Source organism: Macaca thibetana, chromosome 19 (assembly GCF_024542745.1).
Source record: "Macaca thibetana thibetana isolate TM-01 chromosome 19, ASM2454274v1, whole genome shotgun sequence".
In the NCBI taxonomy this organism is placed as follows: Eukaryota; Metazoa; Chordata; class Mammalia; order Primates; family Cercopithecidae; genus Macaca; species Macaca thibetana.
In genome coordinates this window covers 14,327,631-14,354,202 of record NC_065596.1, presented here as the reverse complement: position 1 = coordinate 14,354,202, position 26,572 = coordinate 14,327,631, and the positions used below count along the sequence as shown (strand labels likewise).

The following is a 26,572-nucleotide window of genomic DNA, read 5'->3' as shown; positions in this document are numbered from 1 at the left end:
CATGTCATTTCTCCGGGTGTCAATGTGTGCAAATATTTTGCTTCTAATGGAGGGATTAGGTGCAGTTACTTGACGCGTGGCCATGTAACGCTTGCAGCGAGCTTGCAGGTGTGTCTGTGACTGTAACACCTCGGACTTCTGGTGGGGGAGTGCCATTCTGTGTGAGAGTGTGACCCAGCCAGAGAGTGGGTGATGGGTTGTGAATGTTGACAGCGTTTGTTCAGATGTCAGGGGCAGCGTGTGTGAGAAACTGAGCGCGTGGGAGGGTCATAAAAGCTGGAACCATTTGGCGGGTGACTGGAGAGGGTTGCCTGGACACGGTGTTTTACATTCCTGGAGTCCCAGGGGACTTATATTCAGAGTGGATGCCTGAGATTGCATGACCATGTGGATGTGTGAGCGTGGGAATGCGGAATGGTCCAATCAGGGATTAACCATATGGACAGGCACCTTCCTGGACTCCAAAGTAAGAAGTGTGCTGTGGGGTGTGTGTGTGTGTGTGTGTGTGTGTGTGTTGGGAGACTGAGCTCACCTTAGAAAGGGATTTCCAGGAGGGCCTAGTCTGAGGTCTCTCAGATCAGGGAAGTCCCAGGGAGCCACGCCATCCCCTGACTCCCGGAGCGCCCCCTACTCCGAACCCTGCGGGGCGGGACAGGGCGCCCAGCCAGATGCGCGCAGCTGGGCGTGCGTCAGCGCTGACTCACCCATCCGGCGGCCCCCGGGACCCCTTGGGGGCCCCTGAGAAATTCCTCGGAAAAAACACCCAAGGCTCCAGCAGCTGGGGTGGGAGGGGGGGAGCAACTTCCACTCCCGCCCCGCCCTGCGCCCCGCCCCGCCTCGCCCCTCACCGTGGCCCTCCCCGAGGCCCTGTCCATGGTGCTGATCGCGGCTCTGGGGACCGCGGGGTGGGGGAGGGGGCGACAGGGAGGGAGGGGAGGAGACGGGCACTCGCCAATTTGGGGCAGAGGAGGGAAAGGGTGAATGGGGTGGAGCCATTTAAAGAGACGCAAAAGAAACTGTGGGTTCCCGAAGAGCACCCCCATACTCGTCCCCACTCACCTTCATCCTCATGGGCAATTATTTGCACCCAAAAATCACAACTACACCCCTCATAGGGGCACTCAGAGACACACAGTCACACGCATAACCACACACACGGTTACCCTCAAAAATCAGCACATAGACAAACGCACAAGTGCATACTCACCTGTCGCAGTACACACCCTCCCAGCACTGCCCTGTCACTCACAGTCACACTATCGCCATCAACCTCCACATGCAAGCACACATGCAATTTCACTCCAAATGCACAGACATGCTACACACACGCACACACCTGCACATTGCATGCATTCCCACGCGCTCGCCAGAAAACGCAGTCACACATCCCTACCCCTACCCTCGAACAGTCACACACCCACAAATCACCCAGAGTCGGACACTCATGCGCCGACATCACACCGGGACCCCACGCAGCGCTCACGTCCTCCCCCTCCACGCCCCTCCATGCCTCGCTCTTTTAGGCCCTCTCTGAGTCGTGGACCCTGGGTCCCATCTCTTCCCTCCCGGCTCACCGGCCTGCCTCCCCGGCAGAAGCTGCAGCGCCGCCAGGAGCAGGCAGAGACCGGCCCGCGGCTGGCCCAGGCCCTGGCGGTTCCCCATCCTGGCGGGGCCCACGGGCAAGGCGGGGGACCAGTCGGGGCGGTTGCCGGGCGCGGCGACTCCTTGGGCTCGGTGCTGTCACTCGCGGCGCCCGCTCCTCTCGGGGTCCGCGGGAAACTGCCCGAGACCCCGCCCTGGCCTCGCCCTGCGCTCCAGCGCCTGGCCAGGCGGGGCTCCTTGGAGGGGGAGCGCTGACAGCTGGACTGGGAAGTTGGGAAACTTTGTGCTGAGCGCTGATTGGCCGGCTGGTGTGGAGCCGAGCGCCAGGAGCTGGGTTGTTCCTGCCCCACCCCACAGTGGAGGAGAAGGGTCACTCCCACCCAGTCCTGGAGTTCGAGGGTTCCAGCCCTACCCCAAACCTTTTCGGCCTAGCAGATCCCCTCAAAGGAGAGCTTAGCCTCATTCAAACCTTCAGCCTCCATCCAGGCCCTGGAAAAGGGGGAGGTGCAGGTTTATACCAAATCTTTTTTTATTTTCTTTTATTTTTACATTTTATTTTGGAGACAGGGTCTTGATCTGTCATCCAAGCTGGAGTGCAGTGGCCCAGTCATAGCTCACTGCAGCTTCCAACTCCTGGGTTCAAGCCATCCACCTGCTTCAGCCTCCTGAGAAGCAGGTACCACATGCACATACTGCCACACCTAGCTAATTTAAATATATATATATTTTTGTAGAGACCAGGGTCTTGCTTGCTGCCCAGGTCGGTCTTGAACTTCTGGTTTCAAGTCATCCTTCGGCCTTGCCCTCCCAAAGCGCTGGCATTACAGGCATGAGCCACCTCACCTGGCACCAAGTCCTTTCTGCCTCACTCAGGCCCCCAAGTGGGGTCCCAATCTCACCCCGAACTCTCATTCACCTACCTGCTTTATCCTCAGTCCCTTAGCTAGACAATAGGAGGTACCAGCCTCAGCCCCAGAGGCTTTCCTTCAGGTCCCTAAGGGGTCCTGATCCCACCTCAAACCTCACCCCAGATCCCAAAATGGGGTCCCCAGTCTTACTCCAAACATTTATCTCTCCACTGAAATCCCTGAGTCACGTGTCCTGGTCCCAGATTCTCACCACAGATCCCAAAACACAGTTTTCACTTTCCCCCAAATTATTGATTCCTCAAATAAAGGGTCTTATCTCCATCCCTAACCCTCATCTCCCCCCACCCCAAACCAGGTCTCCAGTGGATGCCCTGGCCCCAATCCCAAATCCCCACCAAATGGGGGAGTCTGAGCTGGGTGCGGTGGCTCACGCCTGTAGTCCTAGCACTTTTGAGAGGCTGAGGCAGGCAGATCGCTTGAGTCCAGGGGTTAGAGGCCAGCTGGCTAACATGGCGAAACCTCATCTCTGCTAAAAATACAAAAACTAGCCAGGCAATGTGGCTGGCCTCTGTAGTCCCAGCTACTTGGGAGGCTGAGGTGGGAGGATCACTTGAACCAGGGAGGTGGAGGTTGCAGTGAGCTAAGGTTGTGCCACTGCACTCCAGCCTGGGCAACAGAGCAAGACTCTATCTGTCTCAGAAAAAAAAAAAAAAAAAAGGTCCGGGGGTGGTGGGAAATCTGTCCCTGTTGCAAAGCAATACACTGTCACGGGGAGGAAAGGGTGGATTCTTGCCATTCTTGGGATGAGGCAGAGGCCCCCCTCACCGTGCTGGGACCCCCACCTCCAGCATGAAGAGGCCCCCAGGAGGTCAAACAGAGCTTTATGCAATTGGACAAGCGCAGGCACGCAGGATGTGAGGGTGCTTCCCGAGGGAGGGGAGGAACCAAGAGGCGTATCCCGAGCCCTGAACTGCTCCCCGAACCCTGCTTCCCCCACCCCCGCCCCAGGGGAAGAGGGAGACGCAAGCAGTGCCTTCCTCCCAGTCTCTGACTCCCCAGACAAAGAGTCTCTGTGTCCCTGAAGAGGAGGGGGTGGGGCCCCATCAGGCCTGAGGGGGAGACGGGGCCCCCCAGGGTGGGAGGAGGAGAGGGAATCTCTGCAAGCTGTGCCTCCCCCCACCCCAGGGACATCTGAAGCTGAGACTTCTCCAACTAAAAGGCTCTCACAAAATTCCTGCCTGCCCTGCCTTGCTGGAAGTTCTTCCTGTAGTCTAACTACATCTTCTGACAGTTCTACACCCCTTCCCTCTGTGAAACAACATTTCTGGATCCACATTCTCTGTCTCCTTCTCTCACTCTCTCCCTTCAATCAGAGATTCTTCACCCAGAATACAGACACTAATTCCCCCCAACTTTCACAGAAACTCTCCCCAGCCCTAAATAATTTATACTCGGCCGGGCTCAGTGGCTCACGCTTGGAATCCCAGCACTTTGGGAGGCTAAGGCCGCTGGACCACTTGAGGTCAGGAGTTCAAGACCAGCCTGACCAACATGGAGAAACCTCATCTCTACTAAAAATACAAAAATCAACTCCGTGTGGTGGCACACACCTGTAGTCCCAGCTACTTGGGAGGCTGAGATAGGAGAATCGCTTGACCCTGGAAAACGGAGGTTGTAGTGAGCCGAGATTGTACCACTGCACTCCAGCCTGGGTGACAAGAGCAAGACTCTGTCTCAAAATAATAATAATAATAATAATTTACACTCATAATAAAAATTAAAAATTAAGAAAACGGTTACAAATGTCCAAGGCAGGAGGATCGCTTGAGGCCAAGAGTTGGAGACCAGTCTGGGCAACAGAGCAAGGTCCCATGTCTAAAAACGAAGTAAATTTAAAAATTAGCTGGGTATGGTAGTGTGTGCCGGTAGCCCCAGCTACTCTGGAGGCTGAGGTGGAAGGATCGCTTGAGGCTGCGGTGAGCTACGGTGGTGCCACTGCACTGCAGCCTGAGTGACAGAGCAAGACGCTGTCTCTTAAAAACAAACAAACAAAAACCAGTGATGTGTATAGTAGGTGTGGAGAAGAAATTTTTGGCAGATGAAGAAAATGAGGTGCAGAAAGGATTTAAGAGATTCTCTCTTACTGCCTGTTCAGGGTCAGTCCAGAATTGAGGGTCTCCTGGCCAGGGCGGAGGCTTTGCCCTGCAGGGGATCTGTGGGAGGGGGTTAGGAGGGAGCAGACGAGCCCAGGATGAATGGTCAGAGTCAGGTGCTGCCCGGCGGAGGTCACGCGTCCAGGGAGGGGATCAACATGGCCGCTGCACCCCGGACTGTGCTGATCTCCGGCTGCTCATCAGGAATTGGTCTGGAACTTGCAGTGCAGCTGGCCCATGACCCCAAGAAGCGTTACCAGGGTAAGAGGTGCAGGGCGGCGCTAGGAGGCAGCAGGGTGGAAACGGCTTCCCCAGCACTGTCTCCCCTACCCATCTCTCCCAGCTGTACTTGTGGGCTTGGGGAGAACTCAGGATGCATGCCGTCTTTCTCTCCCTCCAGGAATCATCCCCTCATCCTACAAATATTTCTTGAGCACCTTCTGGGTGTTCTGAATGCTGGCAACACAACTGGGGATGAAATAGACAAAAAAATCTCAGCCCTCGGGATGGTGTCATTCGGGGAGGAGAGGGAGAACGGGCGATAAACAGATAAAAAGAAATTGTTGCTATATCTGGTGGGAATAAGTGCTGAGAAACAAAATAAAGCATGCTGAGAGTGGCAGGGGGTGGGTGGGTGATATTTTTAGAAGGGTTTCACTAGGGCATTTCCTAGATTGGAATAATCACTACCCTGATGCTCACTCCTCCACAGTCTCCCCAGATTACTGCTTTTACTGAGATAAGCTTCTTAAGTGCTCCTGACCTTGGGGGTTGAAGGGATGGCCTTCTAGTTCTAAGAATTTGCCTTTCTGCAGCTCTAGAATAAATCCCTGGAACCTGCATCCTAACCAACCAGGAGAACCCCTGACCCAGAGGGTGCATGCTGGAGCCAAAGTGGGCAAAGGGTTGTTACTTACAAGGAGGCGACTAGGGGTGAGGGCATTGCCCCAGTTGGCAGGGGTGCTTCTCCCAGCCCTCTGCCCTCTGTTTTAGAGACACACACAGCTTTGAGCATGACAGCCTGAACGCCAGTGTGCAGGGAATAACGTGCGTTCCTGTGGGCGGGCAGATGGGTGTATTAAACTGCTGGAGGCTAATGTTTACGGAGCTTTTACAATGTACCACGCTGCATTCTAAGTGCCCTGAATCCAGGAAGTCGTTTAATCCTCACATCACACCTGTGAGGCAGGCACTATCATCCACCCCATTTTATTATTATTTTATTATTTATTTATTTTGAGTCAGAGTCTTGCTCTGTCGCCCAGGTTGAGTGCAGTGGCGCATCTTGGCTCACTGCAGCCTCCACCTCCCACATTCAAGTCATTTTCATGCCTCAGTCTCCTGAGTTTCTGGGATTAAGGCATGCACCACCACACCCGGCTAATGTTTTGTATTTTTAATAGACGAGATTTCACCATGTTGGCCAGACCGGTCTCGAACTCCTGGCCTCAGGTGATCTGCCCACCTGGGCCTCCCAAAGTGCTGGGATTACAGGCATGAGCCACTGTGCCTGGCCTGCCTCATTTTAGAAATGAGGAAACGAAGATGCAGACTGTCAAAGGTCTTTGCTCAAGGTCTCCCAGCTGCAAAGTGGCAGAGCTGGGATTTGAACTCAGGCATCCCATCCCTTGCACCCATGTTTCCCACTATATCACATGTAGATGCAAGTGACCCCATTCAGGCGCCTGCTACCCACAAATCACACTGGCCCGAAGACAAGAGGCAAATGCCCCCAGGAGTGTTCTTGGTTGATTATGGTTGCACACATTGGGGAATATCAAACATGCATGCTGGTGCATGTGCAGACATGGTACATATGCTAAGGTCCTGCTTAAGAGCATAAGCTTGAGGCTGGGCGCAGTAGCTCATGTCTGTAATTTCAGCACTTTGGGAGGCCGAGGTGGACAGATCACCTGAAGTCAGGAGTTTGAGAACAGCCTGGCCAACATGGTGAAACCCCGTCTCTACTAAAAATACAAAAATTGGCCAGGTGTAGTGGTTCATGCCTGTAACCCCAGCACTTTGGGAGACCGAGGTGGGTGGATCACGGGGTCAGGAGATCGAGACCATCCTGGCTAACACGGTGAAACTCCATCTCTACTACAAATACAAAAACTTAGCCGGGCGTGGTGGCGGGCACCTGTAGTACCAGCTACTCTGGAGGCTGAGGCAGAAGAATGGTGTGAATCCCAGGGGTGGAGCTTGCAGTGAGCCGAGATTGCGCCACTGCACTCCAACCTGGGTGACAGAGCAAGACTCTGTCTCAGTCAATCAATCAACCAATCAATAAAAATACAAACATTAGCTGGGCATGGTGGCAGGTACCTGTAATCCCAGCTACTTGAGAGGCTAAGGCAAGAGAATCGCTTGAACCAGGAGACAGAGGTTGCAGTGAGCCGAGATTTTGCTACTGTATTCCAGCCTGGGTGACAAGAGCGAGACTCCATCTCAAAAAAAAAAAAAAAAGAAAAGAAAAAAGAGGATAAGCTTGTCCAGGCTCTGTGGCTCTTTGGCTTCTGACGCCTATAATCCCAGCACTTTGCGAGGACGAGGTGGGCAGATCACCTGAGGTTTGACACCAGCCTGACCAATATGGTGAAACCCCATATCTACTAAAAATACAAAAGATTAGCTGGGTGTAGTGGCAGGCACCTGTAATCCCAGCTACTTGGGAGGTTGAGGCAGGGGAATCGCTTGAACCCAGGAGGTAGAAGTGGCAGTGAGCCGAGATCACACCCCTGCACTCCAGACTGGGTAACAAACGAGAGTGAAACTTTGTCTCAAAAAAAAAAAAAAAAAAAAAAAAAAAAAAAAAATATATATATATATATATATATATATGGCTATTAACTTCAGTGTTCATGTATGTATGTATGTGGCTATAGGTATGTATGCATTTTTTTCATGGCAGTCTGTTTTATGTTTGTGTATTTTATTGTCTTACCTACTAGGCTATAAATTCCATGAAGGCAGAAATGTTATCTTATTTATTTATTTATTTATTTATTTTGAGACAGAGTCTCACTCTGTTGCCAGGCTGGAGTTCAGTAGCATGATCTCAGCTCACTGCAACCTCCTCTGCCTCCCAGGTTCAAGCAATTCTCCTGCCTCAGCCTCCTGAGTAGCTGGGATTTCAGGTGTGTGCCACCACGCCCAGCTAATTTTTGTATTTTTAATAGAGACGAACTTTCACCACTTTGGCCAGGATGGTCTCGATCTCTTGACCTTGTGATCTGCCCACCTCGGCCTCCCAAAGGGCTGGGATTACACATGTGAGCCACCCCGGCCTTATTTTTTTATTTTTTGAGACAGGGTCTCACTCTGTCACCCAGGCTGTAGTGCAGTGGCTCCAACTCAGCTCACTGCAGCCTCAACCTCCTGGGCTCAAGCAATCCTCCCACCGCAGCCTCCCAAGTAGCCAGGACTACAGGTGGGGGCCACCCACCACACCTGGCAAATTTGTATATATAATTTTTTTGTAGAGATGGGATCTTGCTATACTTCCCAGGCTGGTCTCAAACTCCTGGTCGAGCAATCCTCCCACCCAGGCCTCCCAAAGTGCTGGGATTACAGGCTTGCACCACCACACCTGGCGACTTTATCTTATTTCATGCCATAGCCTCAGCACCTAGAATAGGGCATAGTGTATAGTAGATGCTCAATAAATGTCTGTTGAACTCATGGTTGGAAGGATGGATACAGGTATGTGGAGATGCATGTACACAAGTGTGCACTTGTTGGCTGAGTGATAAATGTGGGTGTGTAAACTTATGGGTTTCCATCTCTCTGTGACTTTTAATGCAAGATCACAGAAACGTGGAGCCCACACCAAGGGGAAAGGAACTCAGTGCCTGTCCCTGCTCTACTCTCTGCCCCCAGTGGTGGCCACCATGAGGGACCTGGGGAAGAAGGAGACACTGGAGGCAGCTGCTGGGGAGGCTCTGGGGCAGACCCTCACTGTGGCCCAGCTGGACGTGTGCAGTGATGAGTCGGTGGCTCAGTGTCTCAGCTGTATCCAGGGAGAAGTGGACGTGCTGGGTAAGACGTCGCAGCCCCTGACTCACTGAGCCCCATCCTGGTCTGAGTATAGACCCTCAATACGGCAAGGTCTGAACACCAGCTCTCTGGCTCCTTCCCCAATCTCTGAACCTGGACAGAAGGGGTAGACCAGTTGGCCAACAGGGGTAGACCAGTTGATCCTACCAATTGATTTATTAAGGGCTGGGTGCCGTGGCTCATACCTGTAATCCTAGCACTTTGGGAGGCTGAGACAGGAGGATTGCTTGAGCCCAGCAGCTCGAGACCAGCAAAATAGTGAGACTTTGACTCTACAAAAAATTTAAGAATTAGCCAGGTATAGTGGTGCATGCCTAATCCCAGCTACTCAGGAGGCCAAGGTGGGAGGATCACTAGAGCCCAGGGGTTTGAGGCTGCAGTGAGTTATGATAGAGCCAGTCTGGGAGACAGAGCAAGACCTTGTCTCAAAAATCAAAAAAAAATTATTTTTTTCTTGAGACGGATTCTTGCTCTGCGCCCAGGCTGGAGTGCAGTGGCGTGATCTCAGCTCACTGCAACCTCCACCCCCCAGGTTCAAGTGATTCTCCTGCCTCGCCTCCTGAGTAGCTGGGATTACATGTGCCTGCCACCATGCCCAGCTAATTTTTGTATTTTTCGTAGAGGCGAGGTTTCACCATGTTGGCCAGGCTGGTCTCAAACTCCTGACCTGAAGTGATCCGCCCACCTCGGCCTCCCAGAGTGCTGGAATTACAGGCGTGCACCACCGCACCTGGCCAAAAATCTTTTTTTTTTGAGATGGAATTTAACTCTTGCTGCCTAGGCTGGAGTGCAATGGCGCGATCTCAGCTCACTGCAACCTCCGCCTCTCGGGTTCAAGTGATTCTCCTGCCTCAGCCTCCCAAGTAGCTGGGATTACAGGCATGGGCCACCACACCCGGCTAATTTTGTATTTTTAATAGAGACGGGGTTTCTCCATGTTCTTCAGGCTGGTCTTGAAGCCTGACCTCAGGTGATCCACTCGTCTTGGCCTCCCAAAGTGCTGGGATTACAGGCATGAGCCACCATGCCTGGCCCAAAAATCAATTTTTTAAAAAATAAAAATATTAGGCCGGGCGCGGTGGCTCAAGCCTGTAATCCCAGCACTTTGGGAGGCCGAGACGGGTGGATCATGAGGTCAGGAGATCGAGACCATCCTGGCTAACACGGTGAAACCCCGTCTCTACTAAAAATACAAAAAAAAAAAACTAGCCGGGCGAGGTGGCGGGCGCCTGTAGTCCCAGCTACTCGGGAGGCTGAGGCAGGAGAATGGCGTGAACCCGGGAGGCGGAGCTTGCAGTGAGCTGAGATCCGGCCACTGCACTTCAGCCTGGGCAACAGAGCGAGACTCCGTCTCAAAAAAAAAAAAAAAAAAATAAATAAATAAATAAAATAAAATAAAAATATTAGAGACACTAGTAATAATCTGAGGCCTGGGGGTGGGGCAGATTTTATGGAATAGAAATTCTCATATATGGAGAAAGTCATACGTGGTTGGGAAAATTACTTGGATGAGTCACTTGGGGAAGACAGCATGATGCAGAAATAAGTCATAAGGTCCCCAACCTTCGCAGGAAGGTGGGTGTCACTGTCTTGATGCAATTTGGGGTCAGAATCGAATTGCTCATGGATTAAGGGGGCCACTATTCCCAGCAGCCCTTCCTCCCACTCAGGGCTGAGGATCTCCTATGACAAACGCTAAACTGTGTTTAAAGATCACCAAGATTTCATATTTGTCCACCCACGATACCCTGGACTGGCCTTGGACTTGGAGTACGGGGTGGGGTGATTCAGGGGGTGTCTGGAAGTAATGCTAGAAGGGTAAGGGACTTTCAGGTAACCTTAGTACCTCTTCTCTTAGTGAATAATGCTGGAATGGGTCTGGTGGGGCCCCTGGAGGGGCTCAGCCTTGCTGCCATGCAGAATGTCTTTGACACCAACTTTTTCGGAGCTGTCCGTCTCGTCAAAGCTGTGCTTCCAGGCATGAAGAGGAGGCGGCAGGGCCACATCGTGGTGATCAGCAGCGTCATGGGGCTGCAGGGTGAGCTGTGGGGACCCACCCCTGGAAATCCCACCAGCATCTGATCCTCCCCAGACTGGGAGGATGGTGAATGGGTTTTAGATCATATTCTAAATTAGTGTGGAGCCCAGGCTTGGTGATTCATGCCTGTAATCCTAGCACTTTGGGAGGCTGAGACGGGTGGATTGCCTGAGCTCAGGAGTTCGAGACCACCAGTAAGAACGGGTGAAAGCCCGTTCTTACTAAAATACAAAAAAAAAATCAGCTGTGCATGGTAGCATGTGCCTGTAATCCCAGCTACTCAGGAGGCTGAGGCACGAGAATTGCTTGAACCTGGGAGGCAGAGGTTGCAGTGAGCCAAGATTGTGCCACTGCACTCCAGCCTGGGCAACAAAGTGAAACTCTGTCTCTAAAATAAATAAAATAAAATAAAATAAAATAAAATAAATTAGCCTGGAGAATTGTGTTCAGAAGGATTATGAAGTTCAGAAGGAAAAAGTGGCCAGACACGGTGACTCATATCTATAATCCCAGCACTTTGCGCGGCCTAGGCAGGAGGGTTGTTTAAGCTCAGGAGTTTGAGACCAGCCTGGTCAACATAGCAAGACCTTATTACTATGAACTTTTTTTCCAATTAGGCCAGGCACAATGACTCATGCCTGTAACTCCAACACTTTGGGAGGCCAAGGCAGGTGGATCACTTGAGATCAGGAGTTCAAGACCAGCCTGGCCAAAATTGTGAAACCCTACCTCTACTAAAAATACAAAAAAATTAGCCGGGTGTGGTGGCACACATCTGTAGTCCCAGCTACTCGGGAGGCTGAAGCAGGGGAATTGCTTGAACCCAGGAGGCAGATGTTGCAGTGACCTGAGATTGTGCCATTGCACTCCAGCCTGGGCAACAAGAGCAAGACTCTGTCTCAAAAAATAAATAAATAAATAAGTAAACAAACAAACAAACAAAAAAAACAACAAACCTTTGGCCAGATGCGGTGGTTCATGCCTGTAATCCCAGCACTTTGGGAGGCTGAGGCTGATGGATCACTTGAGGTCAGGAGTTTGAGACCAGAACGGCCAACATGGTGAAACCCCATCTCTAGTAAAAATACAAAAATTAGCCGGGTGTGGTGGTGTGCACCTGTAGTCCCAGCTACTCAGGAGGCTGAGGCAGGAGATTCGTTTGACCTCAGGAGGCAAAGGCTGCACTCCAGCCTAGACGACAGAGTGAGACTCCGTCTCCCTTCAACAACAACAAAAAATAAATTAATTAAATTTAAAAATCAGCCAAGCATCGTGGTGTGTGCCTGTAGTCCCAGCTACTCAAGAGGCTGAAGTGAGAGGATCGCTTAAGCCCAGGAGTTCAAGGCTGCAGTGAGCTGTGATTGCACTGCTGCACCCCAGACTGCAGGACAGGGCAACACCCTATCAAAAAAGAAAAAGAAAGAGAGGGAGAGAGAGAGGGAAGGAAGGAAGGAAGGAAGGAAGGAAGGAAGGAAGGAAGGAAGGAAGGAAGGAAGGAAGGAAGGAAGGAAGGAAAGAAAGGGAGGGAGGGAGAAAAGGAGGGAGGGAGGGAGGAAGAAAGGGAGGGAGGGAGAGAGACAACAGCCCTAATGAAGAGAAAAATGAAGAGGATCCCCAAGTGGCCCCAAAGGTTTAGAGAATGGAGGGAAATAGGGGAGTTTCCTGGGACCAGGTGGAGCTGAGAGAAGGTGGCACCCATCACCCGAGAACAACTTCGTTCTGACCCCATATGACCCCATCACACAATGCCATACCCCACATCATCTTGGCACCATGTATCTGCTCTGTCTGGTCTCCACATCCTCTTTGCTCTGTCTCCCAAAGACCCCATCACCCTGGAACCCACAAAGCCCACCTCCCAGACGCCCAAAGAGCTCTCCTTCTGACCCTCACAGGTGTCATCTTCAACGATGTCTATGCAGCCTCCAAGTTCGCCCTGGAGGGATTCTTCGAAAGCCTGGCTATCCAGCTGCTGCAGTTCAACATCTTGTGAGGCGGGCACGTGGGCAGAGGGGGCTTGGAGGCAGTGCTGGGGAGGTGGCATTGAAAGGGGGAGAGGAGAGATGAAGACAACGAAGCTGGGTGCAGCGGCTCACACCTGTAATTCCAGCGTTTTGAGAGGCTGAAAGGGGAGGATCGCTTGAGGTCAGGAGTTTGAGACCAGCCTGGGCAACATAGCGAGACCCCCATCTCAACCCAAAATTTAAAAATGAGCCAAGGGTGGTGGTGTGTGTAGCTGCAGTCCCAGCTACTCAGGAGGCTGAGGTAGAGGATTGCTTGAACCCAGGAGTTGGAGGTTGTGGTGAGCTATGATCATGCCACTGCACTCCAGCCTGGGCAAGGGAGTGAGACCCTGTATCTTAAAATAAATAAATAAATAAATGGACAAAATAGGTCAGGGAGCAGTTGGGGCATCAGACTGACACTACCCCTGCCCGGTCGCCAGCATCTCCCTGGTGGAACCAGGCCCCGTGGTCACCGAGTTTGAGGGGAAGCTTCTGGCGCAGGTTTCTACAGCTGAGTTCCCAGGCACTGACCCTGACACCCTGCACTACTTCCGGGACCTCTATCTCCCAGCCTCCAGGGAGCTGTTTCGCTCCGTGGGACAGAGCCCACAGGATGTGGTTCAGGTGAGTGAAGGGCCCAGAGCCCCAAGTGGTGGCTCAGGTATGTTGCGGGGTGAAGCCCTCCCTGGGTCCCAGGGCTCAGGCGCTCCACTCTGCAGGCCATTGTCAATGTCATCAGCTCGGCTCGGCCACCCCTGCGCCGACAGACCAACGTCCGCTACTCCCCGCTGACCATGCTCAAAACCGTGGACTCCTCGGGCAGCCTGTATGTGCGAACCACCCACTGCCTCCTCTTCCGCTGTCCACGCCTCCTCAGCCTTGGCCTTCAATGTCTGTCCTGCGGCTGCCTCCCAACGCGAGTGCGGCCAAGATGAGCAGAACGGAGCTCACGATCCCCATCCCTGAACAACCAGACTTCTTCATTCCACATCTAATTCAAGGGATGAAGATGCTTCATTCATTCATTCTGCAAACTCCCCCTCCCCTGCTCTGTGCCTGGACATGGCTAGAATCCCAGAAGGGCTCAATTTTCAGGCATAGACTCCTCTGCAGTCACAGCTGGAGCAGAGACAGGGACCCTGGGAACTTGGCCTGGGGAGCCCAGAGCAGGAAGCTGCAGCTGTCTCTGGGAAAGCAAGGGAGGCTTCCTGGAGGAAGGGGCATTGTTATGAGCCTTGAAGGATGAGACAGACTCTGCCACATTCAACCTCGTGACTTCATGATCCTGGGCCTGAGAATACAGGAATAATTAATAACTCACCCTGCACCCCCATGCAGACACCAGAGCTCTGTGGACCAAGGGGACATTCCTGGTCACACACCCCATCAACAAAATGTATCTGAGCACACACCAGCAATGTATGTATATTTTTTCCATTAAATATATATTTATAACCACAAGTTGTAGTTACATTTACTATTTAATAAAGCTCAATTTCTTAAAATTAAATAAAAACTTAAAAAGACAGCTCCAAAGAGAGAGAGAGAGCAAGAGAGAGAAAGCAAGCCAGCCAAGCATGGTGCATCACGCCTGTAATCCCAGCACTTTGGGAGGCCAAGGCAGGTGGATCACTTGAAGCCAGGAGTTTGAGATCAGTCTGGCCAACATAGTGAAACCCTCTCTCTACTAAAAATACAAAAATTAGCTGGGCATGGTGGCCGGCACCTGTAATCCCAGCTACTCGGGAAGCTGAGGCATGAGAATCACTTGAACCCAGGAGGTGGAGGTTGCAGTGAGGCCAAGATGGCACCACTGCACTCCAGCCTGGGCAACAGAATGAGACTCTGTCTCAAAAAAATACAAAAACAAAAACTCACAAATGGATAAGCAGACTTTTGTGTATCCTTAAAAAGGAAGGAAATTCTGACATGTGGGTAAATACTGAGAACACCATGCTGAGTGAAATAAACCAGATAGAAAATTCCACTTATCTGAGATGCCTAAAGTAATCAAATTCATAGAGATAGAAAGTCACACGGTGGGTGCCGGGGGCTGAGGACTCCTCTGTGATCACAGTGGAGCAGAGAGAGGGACCCTGGGAACTAGGCCTGGGGAGCCCAGAGCAGGAAGCCACAGCTGTCTCTGGGAAAGCAAGGGAGGCTTCCTGGAGGAAGGGGTATTGTTATGAGCCTTGAAGGATGAGACAGACTCTGCTACATTCAACCTCGTGACATCATGATCCTGGGACTGAGAATGCAGGAATAATTAATAACCCACCCTGCACCCCCATGCAGACACCAGAGCTCTGTGGACCAAGGGAACATTCTGAATATATACTTTTAAAAACTGAATATATACTTTTTTTAATAGTATATACTGAATATATGCTTTTTAAAAATACTTTCAAAAAAGTTTTTTAAATAGTATATACTGAATATATACTTTTTAAAAAATACTTTTAAAAACTGAATATACACTTTAAAAAATTTTTTTTCACTAAAAGCAGCATACTATACAAATAAATGTGAACTTCAGTTGTTTCCTTGAATCATGTACCTTGGAGGATTTTCTTTTTTGAGACAGGGTCTCGCTCTATCGCCCAGGCTGGAGTGCAGTGGCGCAATCTTGGCTCACTGCAACCTCTGCCTCACGGGTTCAAGCGATTCTCCTACCTCAGCTTCCTGAGTAGCTGGGACTACAGGTGTGCGCCACCACGCCCGGTTAATTTTTGTATTTTTGGTAGAGACGGGATTTCACCGTGTTAGCCAGGCTGGTCTCAAACTCCTGACTGATTCGCCCTCCTTGGCCTCCCAAAGTGCTGGGATTACAGGCATGCGCCACCACTCCCGGCTAATTTTTGTATTTTTAGTAGAGATGGGGTTTCTCCATGTTGGTCAGGCCGGTCTCAAACTCCCAACCTCAGGTGATCCTCCTGCCTCAGCCTGCCAAAGTTCTGGGATTACAGGCATGAGCCACCACACCTGGCCATTATTATTATTTTACTTTTAAATTTTAAGACACAGAAACACAGGACATACTGATAGCACAGTGGCTCAGGCATGTAATCCCAACACTGGGAGGTGGAGGCAAGAGAATCACTTGAGTCCAGGATTTTGAGACCAGCCTGGGTAGCATAGCAAAATCCCATCTCTACAAAAAATTTAAAAAATTAGCCTGGTGTGGTGGCATGTCCCTGTAGTCTCAGTTACTCAAGAGGCTGAAGCGGAAGGATCCCTTGCATCCAGGAGTTGGAGGCTGCGGTAAGCTATGATCGCACCACTGCACTTCAACCTGCTGACTGAGACAGACCCTGTCTCAAATAAATAAATAAATACATAAAATAAGAAAGGACATACATAGACTGATTCTGTTAGAACCCAAAGACAATGTCATTCCTCCTTTCAATCCTTTCAAACCTCTGCAGTGGCTTCTCCTTTTATTTAGACTTTTTTTTTTTTTTTTTTTTTTTTGAGACGGGGTCTTGCTCTGTCATTCAGATTAAAGTACAATGGTGCAATCACTCAGCCTTAACCTCCCAGCTCAGAAGATCCTCCCACCTCAGCCTCCTGAGTAGCTGGGACCACAGGTGTGTGCCTCCATAACTAGCTAACTTTAACACATTTTTTTGTAGATACGGGGTCTCACTATGTTGCCCAGGCTGGTCTTGAACTCCTGGTCTCAAACAATCCTTCCGCTTTGGCCTCCCAAAGTGCTGGGATTACAGGTGTGAGCCATGACGTCTGGCATGCTTCCCCTCTTATTTAGACTCAGATCAAAACTGCATCATCTGACCACTGAATATTTGTCTCAAAATTATTGCCTACTTTTTCCCCATCACCCACTCATTCCAGCAACACTGACTTCTTTGCTGTGCCATTTCGTCTGTCTGTCTGTCTTTATTTCTTTTCAGAGACAGGGTCTCTCTCTGTCACCCAGGCTGGTGTGCAGTGGCATGATCATAGTTCACTGCAACCTCAAACTCCTGGACTCAAGTGATCCTCCAGCCTTGGCCTCCTAAAGTGCTGGTATTACAAGTGTGAGCCACCATGCCTGGCCTACTTGCTGTTTCTTAAACACACCAACCTCAATACCTTTGCACTTGCTGTTCCCTCTACATAGAATGCTTTTCCCAAATACCCACAAGGCTCCCTTCTTCATTTCCTTCATGTGCTCAAATATCACCTCGTCCAAGAGGCCCTCCAGGATCACCTCAAGATAGCACACTGTCCCTTTATTTTCTTATCTGTTTTATTTCCCATCATCTGACATGGTTCTCTCTCTTTTCCCTCCCTCCCTCCCTCCCTTTCTTCCTTCCTTCCTTTCTCCCTCCCTTCCCTTCCTTTTCTTTTCTTTCTAAAAAAAACAAAAATAGAAACAGGGGTCTTGCTTTATTGAGCAGGCTGCTTTTAGATTCCTGGGCTCAAGTGATCCTCCCACCTCGGCCTCCCAAAGTGCTGGGATTACAGACATGAGCCACCATGCCCTGAAGGCATATACTACTATGCTTGTTTCTTGCCTGTCTCCACCCACTAAAATGTCAGCTCCATGGGCACGAGACTGTTGTCTATTTGCTCTACCCACATCATCAACACTGTGGAAATCAAAAACTGACTCAAGGAGCCTGGGTTGGGGACTGGAAGTGATCAAGCTGGCACATCCCGGCAGTACAGTCCAACCTGAGAAGCTCGTGACACCTCCTACCTGGACAAGACAGGGTAATTCTCTAACCCTCAGTTTCTTCATCTGTGAAATGGAACTTGCCAGGAAGAAAGTCTTATTAAGGGCTGGAATGTAGTCGGTGTCTAATAAATTAGAGCCCTGAATAGTTATGTTGACGGTAGCTTTATTCCTTGGTCTCCTGGGTCCTGCCCGGCCTTGCCTGAGAAGCTCTGAGCTCAAAGCCCTGGAGGAGGGAGTAAAACCAGAGGCTGCATCTCTGCAAGGACACATCCCTACAAGGCCGCCCCTCCCGCCCGCGCCTTCTCGGTGCTAACTCCCGATCCCAGGGAGGGGAAGGCGGGCGGAATCTGAGCGGCAGGCGCAGCTGCTCCGGGCGGGCGGCCAAAGTCCCCTCCCTCCCTCATTGGCATTCCTGCGGGAGGGGCCGAGCGCAGCTGCCTGCCTGGCCGGAGGCTCGCTTGCGCCCTCTGGTGTCCAAGTGCGAGAGGCCACGTGGACTTGCGCCCGAGCAGCTGGTCTGTCCCAGGCCACTGTCTGCCGCTCAGGTGGACCTGGGTGGAGCTAGGTCTACCCCCTACCTTTCTTGGGCTCCCTTTACCATTCGGGTTCACGAACTCAGCTTCCGTCACTAAACTTGCTGTGTGACCCTGAGCAAGACACTCAACCTCGCTGTGCCACAGTTTCTTAGCTGTGCAATGTGGGACAGGATCCTTCACCTTTTTAGTGCCACTCTTTCTTTTCTTTTTTCTTTCTTTCTCTTTCTTTCTTTCTTTCTTTTTCTTTCTTTCTTTTTCTTTCTTTCCTCTTTCTTTTTCTTTCTTTCCTTCTTTCTCTTCTCTTTCATTCGTTCTTTCTCTTCTTTTTCTTTCTTCTCTTTCTTTTTCTCTTCTTTCTATTATTTCTCTTTTCTTTTTTCTTTCTTTTCTCTTTCTTTTTCTTTCTTTCTTCTCTTTCATTCATTCGTTCTTTCTCTTTCTTCTTCTCTTTTTCTCTTCTTTCTGTCTCTTCTTTCTTTTCTTTCTTCTTTCTTTCTTTCTCTCTATCTATTATAGAGATGGGGTCTCACTATGTTGCCCATGCTGGTCTCAAACTCCTGGGCTCAAGCAATCCTCCTGCTTTGGCCTCCAAAGTGCTGGGATTACAAGAGTAAGCCACCACTCCCGGTTGCCTTCTTTTTTTTCTTTTTCTTTTTCTTTCTTTCTTTCTTCTTTTCTTTTCTTTTTTTTTTTTTTTTTTTTTTTTTTAATTTTTGGGACACAATCTCACTCTATCACCCAGGCCAGAGTGCAGTGGCAGGATTACTGTTCACTGTAGCCTTGACTCCCGTGCTCAAGCGATCCTCCCACCTCAGCCCCATGAGTAGTTGGTGTTACGCACGCGTCTAATTGAAGAGACACCCTGAACAGACTAAGTGTGAGCAACAAGGCTGTTTATTCACTTTTCAGCTGAGTCCAAAAAGGGAGTCAGTGAAGGGTGGTGGGAGTGGAACTGGTTTTATAGGTTTGGGGTAGGTAGTGGAAAGATAGTTAGGGGCGGTTTCTTCGGGCAGGGGAAGAATGTCACAAGGTGCATAGTCACAAGGTGGGGGAAGGTCACAAGGCATGATATCACAAGGTCAATTGATTAGATAGGATAGGGCAGGAACAGATCACAATGGTGGAATGTTGCAAGACTGGTTAATCGGTTAAGGCAGGACCTAGCCGTTTCTTCTTCTTTAGTGGTTCTCCTGTTGCTCCAGGCTTTGTGACTCCAGGAGGCCTGTACATGTGGGTCACAGGGACCACAATGGCTCGATCATGGTGTAGTACGTTCACAGGACCTTACATTCCTGTCTTTTTATGTTTAATAATGAAAAATAAAATAAGAAAGAAATAAAATGAGAAAGAGTAGTGTAATGTTGGGATGTTGGGGTGAAAATTTTAGGAGTGCCAAGGAGGGGTGATGGGTGATGTTTTGGGGTGATGGACAATGTTTCTAAGGGTTGCTTTGAGTGGGGTTGGGGCAGCATGGGAACCTAAAGTTGGAGAGATTAAACTGAGGAAAGATCTTGGGATAGGAGTTGGTATTGCGGGGTTGTTAGAAGGAGGATTTGCCGTATTGATTAATTAGTAATAGCTTAGATACGATTTTGTATAAACTGAGAGATTAGCCTGAAAAGACAAGGTCTGATCAAGAGGACAAGAAGGGTGAGTGTGAAAGGGCCTGTTAGTGGAAGGAGCCATGAAGCTAGGCTAGAGAATGGCAAGGTAAGTCCAGAATAATTATTTGCCTGATTTGCAAGTTTTTGAGCTTTGTCTTTAAGTTTTTTAATGTTATCATATATGAGGCCAGATTGATTTAAGTAAAAGCAGCATTCTTCATTTAAGAATAGGCAGAGCCAGGCGTGATGGCTCACGCCTGTAATCCCAGCACTTTGGGAGGGCAAGGTGGGCGGATCACAAGGCCAGGAGATTGAGACCATCCTAGTTAACATGGTGAAACCCCATCTCTACTAAAAATACAAAAAATTAGCCGGGCGTGGTGGCGGCTGCCTGAAGTCCCAGCTACTTGGGACCTGAGGCAGGAGAATGGCGTGAACCTGGGAGGCGGAGCTTGCAGTGAGCAGAGATCAGGCCACTGCACTACAGCCTGGGCGACAGAGCGAGACTCCGTCTCAAAAAAAAAAAAAAAAAAAAAAAAAAAAAAAAAAAAAAAAAAAAAAAAAAGAAAAGAAAAGAACAGAACAGAAAAGAACAGAAAAGAAAAGAAAAGAAAAAAAAAGAATAAGGCGGCCTTCCGGCCCTTCAGGGTCTAGTGCTGTGTATCACCTGAAGGTGGCAGCTAGATGGGCCATACACTGAGCTGGATTTTCGTATTTGTTCTGAATGGTCTCCTTTAGTTTGTCATAACTGATGGTTTCATATGCAGCCTTCTGAAGCCCTTGAGCTAGGCAAGAGATCATATGGTCCTGCCTGGCTATTCCTTGGAGCCCTGACTGGTAGGTGCATTGGGAGTCTTCACGGGGTACCTCCCTAGCACCTTTTTGGAGGCCAGGCTCAAGGTGCCAGTAGTCATCAGCGTAAGATTGAGCTAGGGTCCAAACTCGCTCTCGCTCCTCAGGAGCCAGAGTAGAGATGAGGATGCTGTTTAAGTCATTCCAGTTAAGATTATAGCACTGGGTTAAGTATCGGAGTTCTTGTATATAGTTGGTGGGGTCAGACGAGAAAGAGCCTAGGCGTTGACTAATTTGGGAGAGGTTCGACAGGGAGAAAGGGACATGAACCTGGACTATTCCTTCGGCTCCTGCCACCTCTCGAAGGAGAAATTGCTGGGCAGGGGCAGGGGCAGGGGGCAGGGGGCCGGCCGCGGGGCCAAATTGTAAGCCAGATAGGGTGCGAGGAGGGGTGGTGATGGGAGGGGCATAAGGGGGGTGGGTTGTGGGTAGAAGAGGGATCAGATTCTGAGGGGGAATTAGAACCGAGTTCGGGTGGGTGAGGGGGAGAAATATCAGAGGGATTAACGGACAAACAGGAATCGGCATCACCAATGGAAGAAGGAAGGGAGATAAGGAAAACCTGGGACGGGTCACGTTGGGAGCAGAGGCTAGGGAGAGAGATATCATAGTGTAAAAAATGCCTGGACGGCCGGGCGCAGTGGCTCGTGCCTGTAATCCCAGCACTTTGGGAGGCCAAGGCGGGCAGATCACTTGAGGCCAGGAGTTTGAGACCATCCTGGCTAACACGGTGAAAACTCATCTCTACTAAAAATACAAAAAAATTAGCCGGACATGGTGGCAGGCGCCTATAGTCTCAGCTACTCGGGAGGCTGAGGCAGGAGAGTGGCGTGAACCCGGGACGCAGAGCTTGCAGTGAGCTGAGATCACGCTACTGTACTCCAGCCTGGGTGACAGAGTGAGACTCCGTGTCAAAGAAAAAAAAAATGGGCCGGGCGCGGTGGCTCAAGCCTGTAATCCCAGCACTTTGGGAGGCCGAGACAGGCGGATCACGAGGTCAGGAGATCGAGACCATCCTGGCTAACACGGTGAAACCCCGTCTCTACTAAAAAATACAAAAAACTAGCCGGGCGAGGTGGCGGGCGCCTGTAGTCCCAGCTACTCGGGAGGCTGAGCCAGGAGAATGGCGTGAACCCGGGGGTGGAGCTTGCAGTGAGCTGAGATCTGGCCACTGCACTCCAGCCTGGGCGACAGAGCGAGACTCCGTCTCAAAATAAATAAATAAATAAATAAATAAATAAATAAATAAAAGAAAAAAAAAATGCATGCCTGGACGTAGGGTACCTCAGACCGTTTGCCCATTTTGTGACAGAAGTTGTCAAAGTCCCGCAAAATAGAGAAATCGGAAGTGCTGTTTTCTGGCCACTGAGAGCCGTTGTCTAATTTATCTTGGGGCCAGGCCATGTTACAGCAAATAATAATAATAATGATAAACGTTTAGGCTTTAGATCGGGTGAAAGCTGAAGAGGTTTGAGATTTTTGAGGACACAAGCCAGAGGGGAAGGAGGAGAGATGGAGGGCGGGAGGTTGCCCACGATAGAACAGGGAAGATTGGATGCGAAAGAAAGAGACTAGGAATAGAACGACCACTAGGATCTTCAGTGGGTATCCCCAGTGGAAGTCCGGAGTTGTACAGCCGTGACCATTATTGGATTTCAGAAACACGGACAAAAGGAGGTTCATTGTCTGAAAGAAAAAGAGAGAGAAAGATGAAGAGAGACTGAGGCAGCTTAACTGATCTGTAGGCAGGCGTGGGGTCCTTTTGCAGGGGCGGGTCTGAAGTCCCAAGGTCGAAGGGAGTCTCTTTGAGGGAGAGCTCAGGGGAATAGGGGTAGGTCTCCAGGAGGAGATCCCCTATCCAGGGCTTTCGGCACCAAATGTTCTGCGCGCATTTAATTGAAGAGGTACCCTGAACAGGCTAAGAGTGAGCAACAAGACTGTTTATTCACTCAGGTGCAAGCCGCTGAGTCCGAAAAGACAGTCAGTGAAGGGTGGTGGGAGTGGAACTGGTTTTATAGGTTTGGGGTAGGTAGTGGAAAGTTACAGTTACGAGCAGTTTTTTCGGGCAGGGGAAAAATGTCACAAGGTTTATAGCCACAACGTGGGGGGAGGTCACAAGGCACAATATCACAAGGTCTATTGATTAGTTAGGGTAGGGCAGGAACATATCACAACGGTGGAATGTTGCAAGGTCGGTTAATAAGTTAAGGCAGGAACTAGCTGTTTCTTTCTTTTTTTTTTTTTTTTTAGAGACGGAGTCTTGTTCTGTTGCCCAGGCTGGAGTGCAGTGGTGCAATCTCGGCTCACTGCAAGCTCCACCTCCCAGGTTTACACCATTCTCCTGCCTCAGCCTCCCAAGTAGCTGGGACTACAGGCGCCCGCCACCTCACCCGGCTAGTTTTTTGTATTTTTAGTGGAGATGGGATTTCACCGCGTTAGCCAGGATGGTCTCGATCTCCTTACCTTGTGATCCGCCCGCTTCAGCCTCCCAAAGTGCTGAGATTACAGACATGAGCCACCGCGCCTGGCCGGAACTAGCTGTTTCTTTAGTGGTTCTCCTGTTGCTCCAGTCTTTGTGACCCCAGGAGGCCTGTAGGTGTGGGTCACGGGGGTCACAATGGCTCAACTATGGTGTAGCCCGTTCAGAGGACCTTACAGTTGGTCTTTACAGGCACACACCACTACACTCAGCTAATTAAAAAAAAAAAATTTTGTAGAATGGCGGGCGCCTGTAGTCCCAGTTACTCGGGAGGCTGAGGCAGGAGAATGGCGTAAACCCGGGAGGCGGAGCTTTCAGTGAGCGGAGATCACACCACTGCGCTCCAGCCTGGGTGACAGAGCGAGACTCCATCTCAAAAAAAGAAAAAGAAAAAAAGAAAAAAAAAAAAAAATTGTAGAGATAGGGTCAGCCATGTTGTCCAGGCTGGTCTCCATCTCCTGGTTTCAAGCGATCCTCCCAGCTCTGCCTGGGATTCCAGGTGTCAGCCCTGGAGTCCAGAGAGTTTTTCATCTGTAAAATGGGCCAGTGATGATCCTTAATTCCTTAGATTGCTGAGAGGATTGAAAAAGACAGTCCAGGTGAATGTGGCTACAGTAAAAATATACACTCCAGGCTGGGCATGGTGGCTCACACCTGTAATCCCAGGGCTTTGGGAGGCCAAGGCTGGAGGATTGCTTGAGCCCAGGAGTTCAAGACCAGACTGGGTAACATAGGGAGACCCTGTCTTTACCAAAAATAGAAAAAAATTAGCTGGGCGTGGTGGTGCCTGCCTGTAGTCCCAGCTGCTTGAGAGGCTGAGGCAGGAGGATCACCTGAGTCCAGGAAGTCAAGGCTGCAGTGAGCTGTGATTGTGCCACCGCACTCCAGCCTGGATGACAGAGGGAGAGTCTGTCTCTAAAAACAAAAAATAAAAATAAAAAATTTTAAAATGGCTCAGATGGTTCTACCTGGCAATTCCCACTGTGTAGATAAGAGACACTGGTACTGGGAGAGAAGGCCCAGACTGGAGGAAAAGAAGGGAAGGACTGCGGAGAGAGGCCCTGAGGACCTTTGCCTTTGGACAATCACCTGTCCCGGACACCTGCAATCCCTGCCCCCAACAGAGGGGGGATGTGAACACCTGGTGAAGGGGAACGCCCACCCCCAGCCCAGGCAGAGCTAAACAGAACCAGTGGAGGCCAGGCACGGTGGCTCAGACCTGTAATCCTGACACTTTGGGAGGCCAAGGTGGGCGGATTATGTGAGGTCAGGAGTTCGAGACCAGCCTGGCCAACATAATGAAACCTCGTCTCTACTAAAAGTATAAAAATTAGCCGGTTGTGATGGCCTGCACCTGTAACCTCGGCTACTTGGGGAGCTAAGGCAGGAGAATTGCTTGAACCCAAGATTGTACCACTGCACTCTAACCTGGGCAACAGAGTGAGACTCCATAAAAACAAAAACAAAAAACAGAACCAGTGGAGATTCCTGAGACCCTGGGACAGTAAATAGACACTAATGTTCTAGAACCTTTCAAATTAAGTGTCACTTGCTTCCCTGAGGCAGGCTTTAATTTGATTCTATTGAGTCTTTGCTCCCTAAAACATCGACTTAAGAGCGTTAGCTGAAGCCTCACTGCTCCCCAGCTGCCTGACATGGGGAGCTTAGCCTCTTGGGGCCTCAGTCTCCTCATCTGTGCAATGGGTGCTAATTACTTCAGCATGGCTGCAAGACTACTTCTCCTTCTTCCTCCTCTTCTTTTCTTCTTCTTTTGAGGTAGGGTTGCCCAGGCTGGAGTGCAGTGATGTAATCACAGCTCACTGCAGCCTCGACCTCCTGGGCCCAAGCAATCCTCCCACCTCAGCATCCTGAGTAACTGGGACTACAGATGTGCACTACCACCCCTGTTTTTTTTTTTTGTTTGTTTGTTCGTTTTGTCGGGACTGAGTCTCACTCTGTTGCCTAGGCTGGTCTCGAACTCCTGGCCTCAAACAATCCTCCCGCCTCAGCTTCCCAAAGTGCTAGGATTACAGGCCTGAGTCACCACTCCTGACCCAGCTGCAAGGTTTCTATTAGGGGACATAGAGCACACTGAACAGTGTCCGGCACCTAGTAGGTGCTCGACAAATGCCCAAGGAATAAATAACTAGATCCTACTCCTCCCTTTGCTTCTAACGTCCTTGGTTTCAGCTCTCTACGAAGGCAGGATCTAGAAAATGGGCACACGTTAAGCCCCAATTCATGGGAGACTATGAGATTTCAGTAGAAAATGCCATTTTTAAGTTTGCAGTAAATGTCCACTCCACACAGGAAGGGATTTTGTCTGCCATGTTCACTGCTGTGTCCCCAGCATGCTAAGTAGGGGCCAGGCTCAAAGTAAATGCTTGATGAATCTTTGGCAGATGAAAGTGTATTATCTGCTGGAAGCAGTGGCTCATGCCTGTAATCTCAGTACTTTGGGAGACTGAGATGGGCGGATCATGAGGTCAGGAGTTTGAGACCAGCCTGGCCAACATGGTGAAACCCCGTCTCTACTAAAAATACAAAAAAAGTAGCCAGATGTGGTGGTGCACGCCTGTAATCCCAGATACTCGGGAGGCTGAGGTGGGAGAATGGCTTGAACCTGAGAGGCAAAGGTTGCAGTGAACCAAGATCGCACCACTGCACTACAGCCTGGGCAACAGAGTGAGATCTGTCTTTAAAAAAATAAAAAGTAGGCCAGGCGCGGTGGCTCAAGCCTGTAATCCCAGCACTTTGGGAGGCCAAGGTGGGCGGATCACGAGGTCAGGAGATCGAGACCATCCTGGCTAACACGATGAAACCCCATCTCTACTAAAAATACAAAAAACTAGCCGGGCGGGGTGGCGGGCGCCTGTAGTTCCTGCTAATCGGGAGGCTGAGGCAGGAGAATGGCGTAAACCCAGGAGGCGGAGCTTGCAGTGAGCTGAGATCTGGCCACTGCACCCCAGCCTGAGTGACAGAGCCAGACTCCGTCTCAAAAAAATAATAATAATAAAAATAAAATAAAAAATAAAAAAATTTTTAAAAAAGTATATTATCATTTGATGGGGGGATCAGGGACTCTTCAATAGGCAAAATTTCCCAAGCTGGCTGAATTGACATCACTGTAGGGGGCAGATTCAAACAGACTCATCATTAAGACCAACCGCTTCTTAGAGGCAGACACCACAAAGCCGTCTCAACAATTCTCTTTAATAAGCCCGCTAAACAGTGAGAATTATTTGAGGACAGAGAAAGCCTTTTTCCAGGAATGCTTCAAGCATGATGTGTTTCCTTCCCCGGCTTAATATGTATAATTTGCCTTCTGGAAAAGGAACCCAGAGACTCTGGCATGACTTAGGAAACAATAGACAATGTCACAATTTACCAAGCATAATCGTCTCCTGCAAGGATGAAGAAATCCATGTAGTGCAAGGACTTGAAGCCCAACAAGAGGACTTTGAACCATGGATTTCTTAGCAGGTTTCATTATAGTGGGTCCTGGGGTCAGATGGTCAAATGCCACAGGCTGCTTACTCCCGGAATTGAGAAATAGGGAAAAAAATGCCAGCACCGCCCCTGTTTGTGCAGCTGCCCTGTTTTGCCAATTTCACAAGGGCAGAAGTAGGGAAAATCCATCCAGCCTAGGGTAGAAAGATGTTTGCTCCTCCTCCTGCCAGCCAATCCCAACCAAGC

At 50.1% G+C, this 26,572-nt stretch overlaps 3 protein-coding genes across 4 annotated transcripts in view; 2 read left to right on the top strand and 1 right to left on the bottom strand.

Moving 5' to 3' along the window:
* Positions 1-1,782, bottom strand: part of COL5A3 (collagen type V alpha 3 chain) — a 52,203-nt gene extending 50,421 nt beyond the window's left edge. The window contains exon 1 of one of the 2 annotated variants that reach the window (XM_050769991.1): positions 1,575-1,782. In XM_050769991.1, the coding sequence (XP_050625948.1) occupies positions 1,575-1,662 (88 nt within the window). In that variant the 5' untranslated portion in view covers positions 1,663-1,782. The remainder of the gene's footprint in view (positions 1-1,574) is intronic. The other variant, XM_050769992.1, reaches the window with a different exon arrangement.
* The window catches only part of SHFL (shiftless antiviral inhibitor of ribosomal frameshifting), an 86,365-nt gene that overhangs the window by 3,486 nt on the left and 56,307 nt on the right, over positions 1-26,572 (top strand). The window lies entirely within an intron of this gene.
* RDH8 (retinol dehydrogenase 8) lies at positions 4,477-14,179 on the top strand. Its single transcript, XM_050771040.1, has 6 exons — positions 4,477-4,885; positions 8,504-8,662; positions 10,539-10,718; positions 12,614-12,707; positions 13,165-13,348; positions 13,444-14,179. The coding sequence occupies exons 1-6, from the start codon at positions 4,723-4,725 to the stop codon at positions 13,657-13,659; spliced, it is 996 nt and encodes a 331-aa protein (XP_050626997.1). The 5' UTR covers positions 4,477-4,722; the 3' UTR covers positions 13,660-14,179.

Excerpts from the sequence above, each read along its gene's own strand:
- RDH8 (XM_050771040.1), top strand. The coding sequence starts at position 4,723 with ATGAATGGTCAGAGTCAGGTGCTGCCCGGCGGAGGTCACGCGTCCAGG. Across the intron at positions 4,886-8,503 it reads CCCCAAGAAGCGTTACCAGG|TGGTGGCCACCATGAGGGAC; the intron begins GTAAGAGGTGCA and ends CTCTGCCCCCAG. Across the intron at positions 13,349-13,443 it reads GCCCACAGGATGTGGTTCAG|GCCATTGTCAATGTCATCAG; the intron begins GTGAGTGAAGGG and ends TCCACTCTGCAG.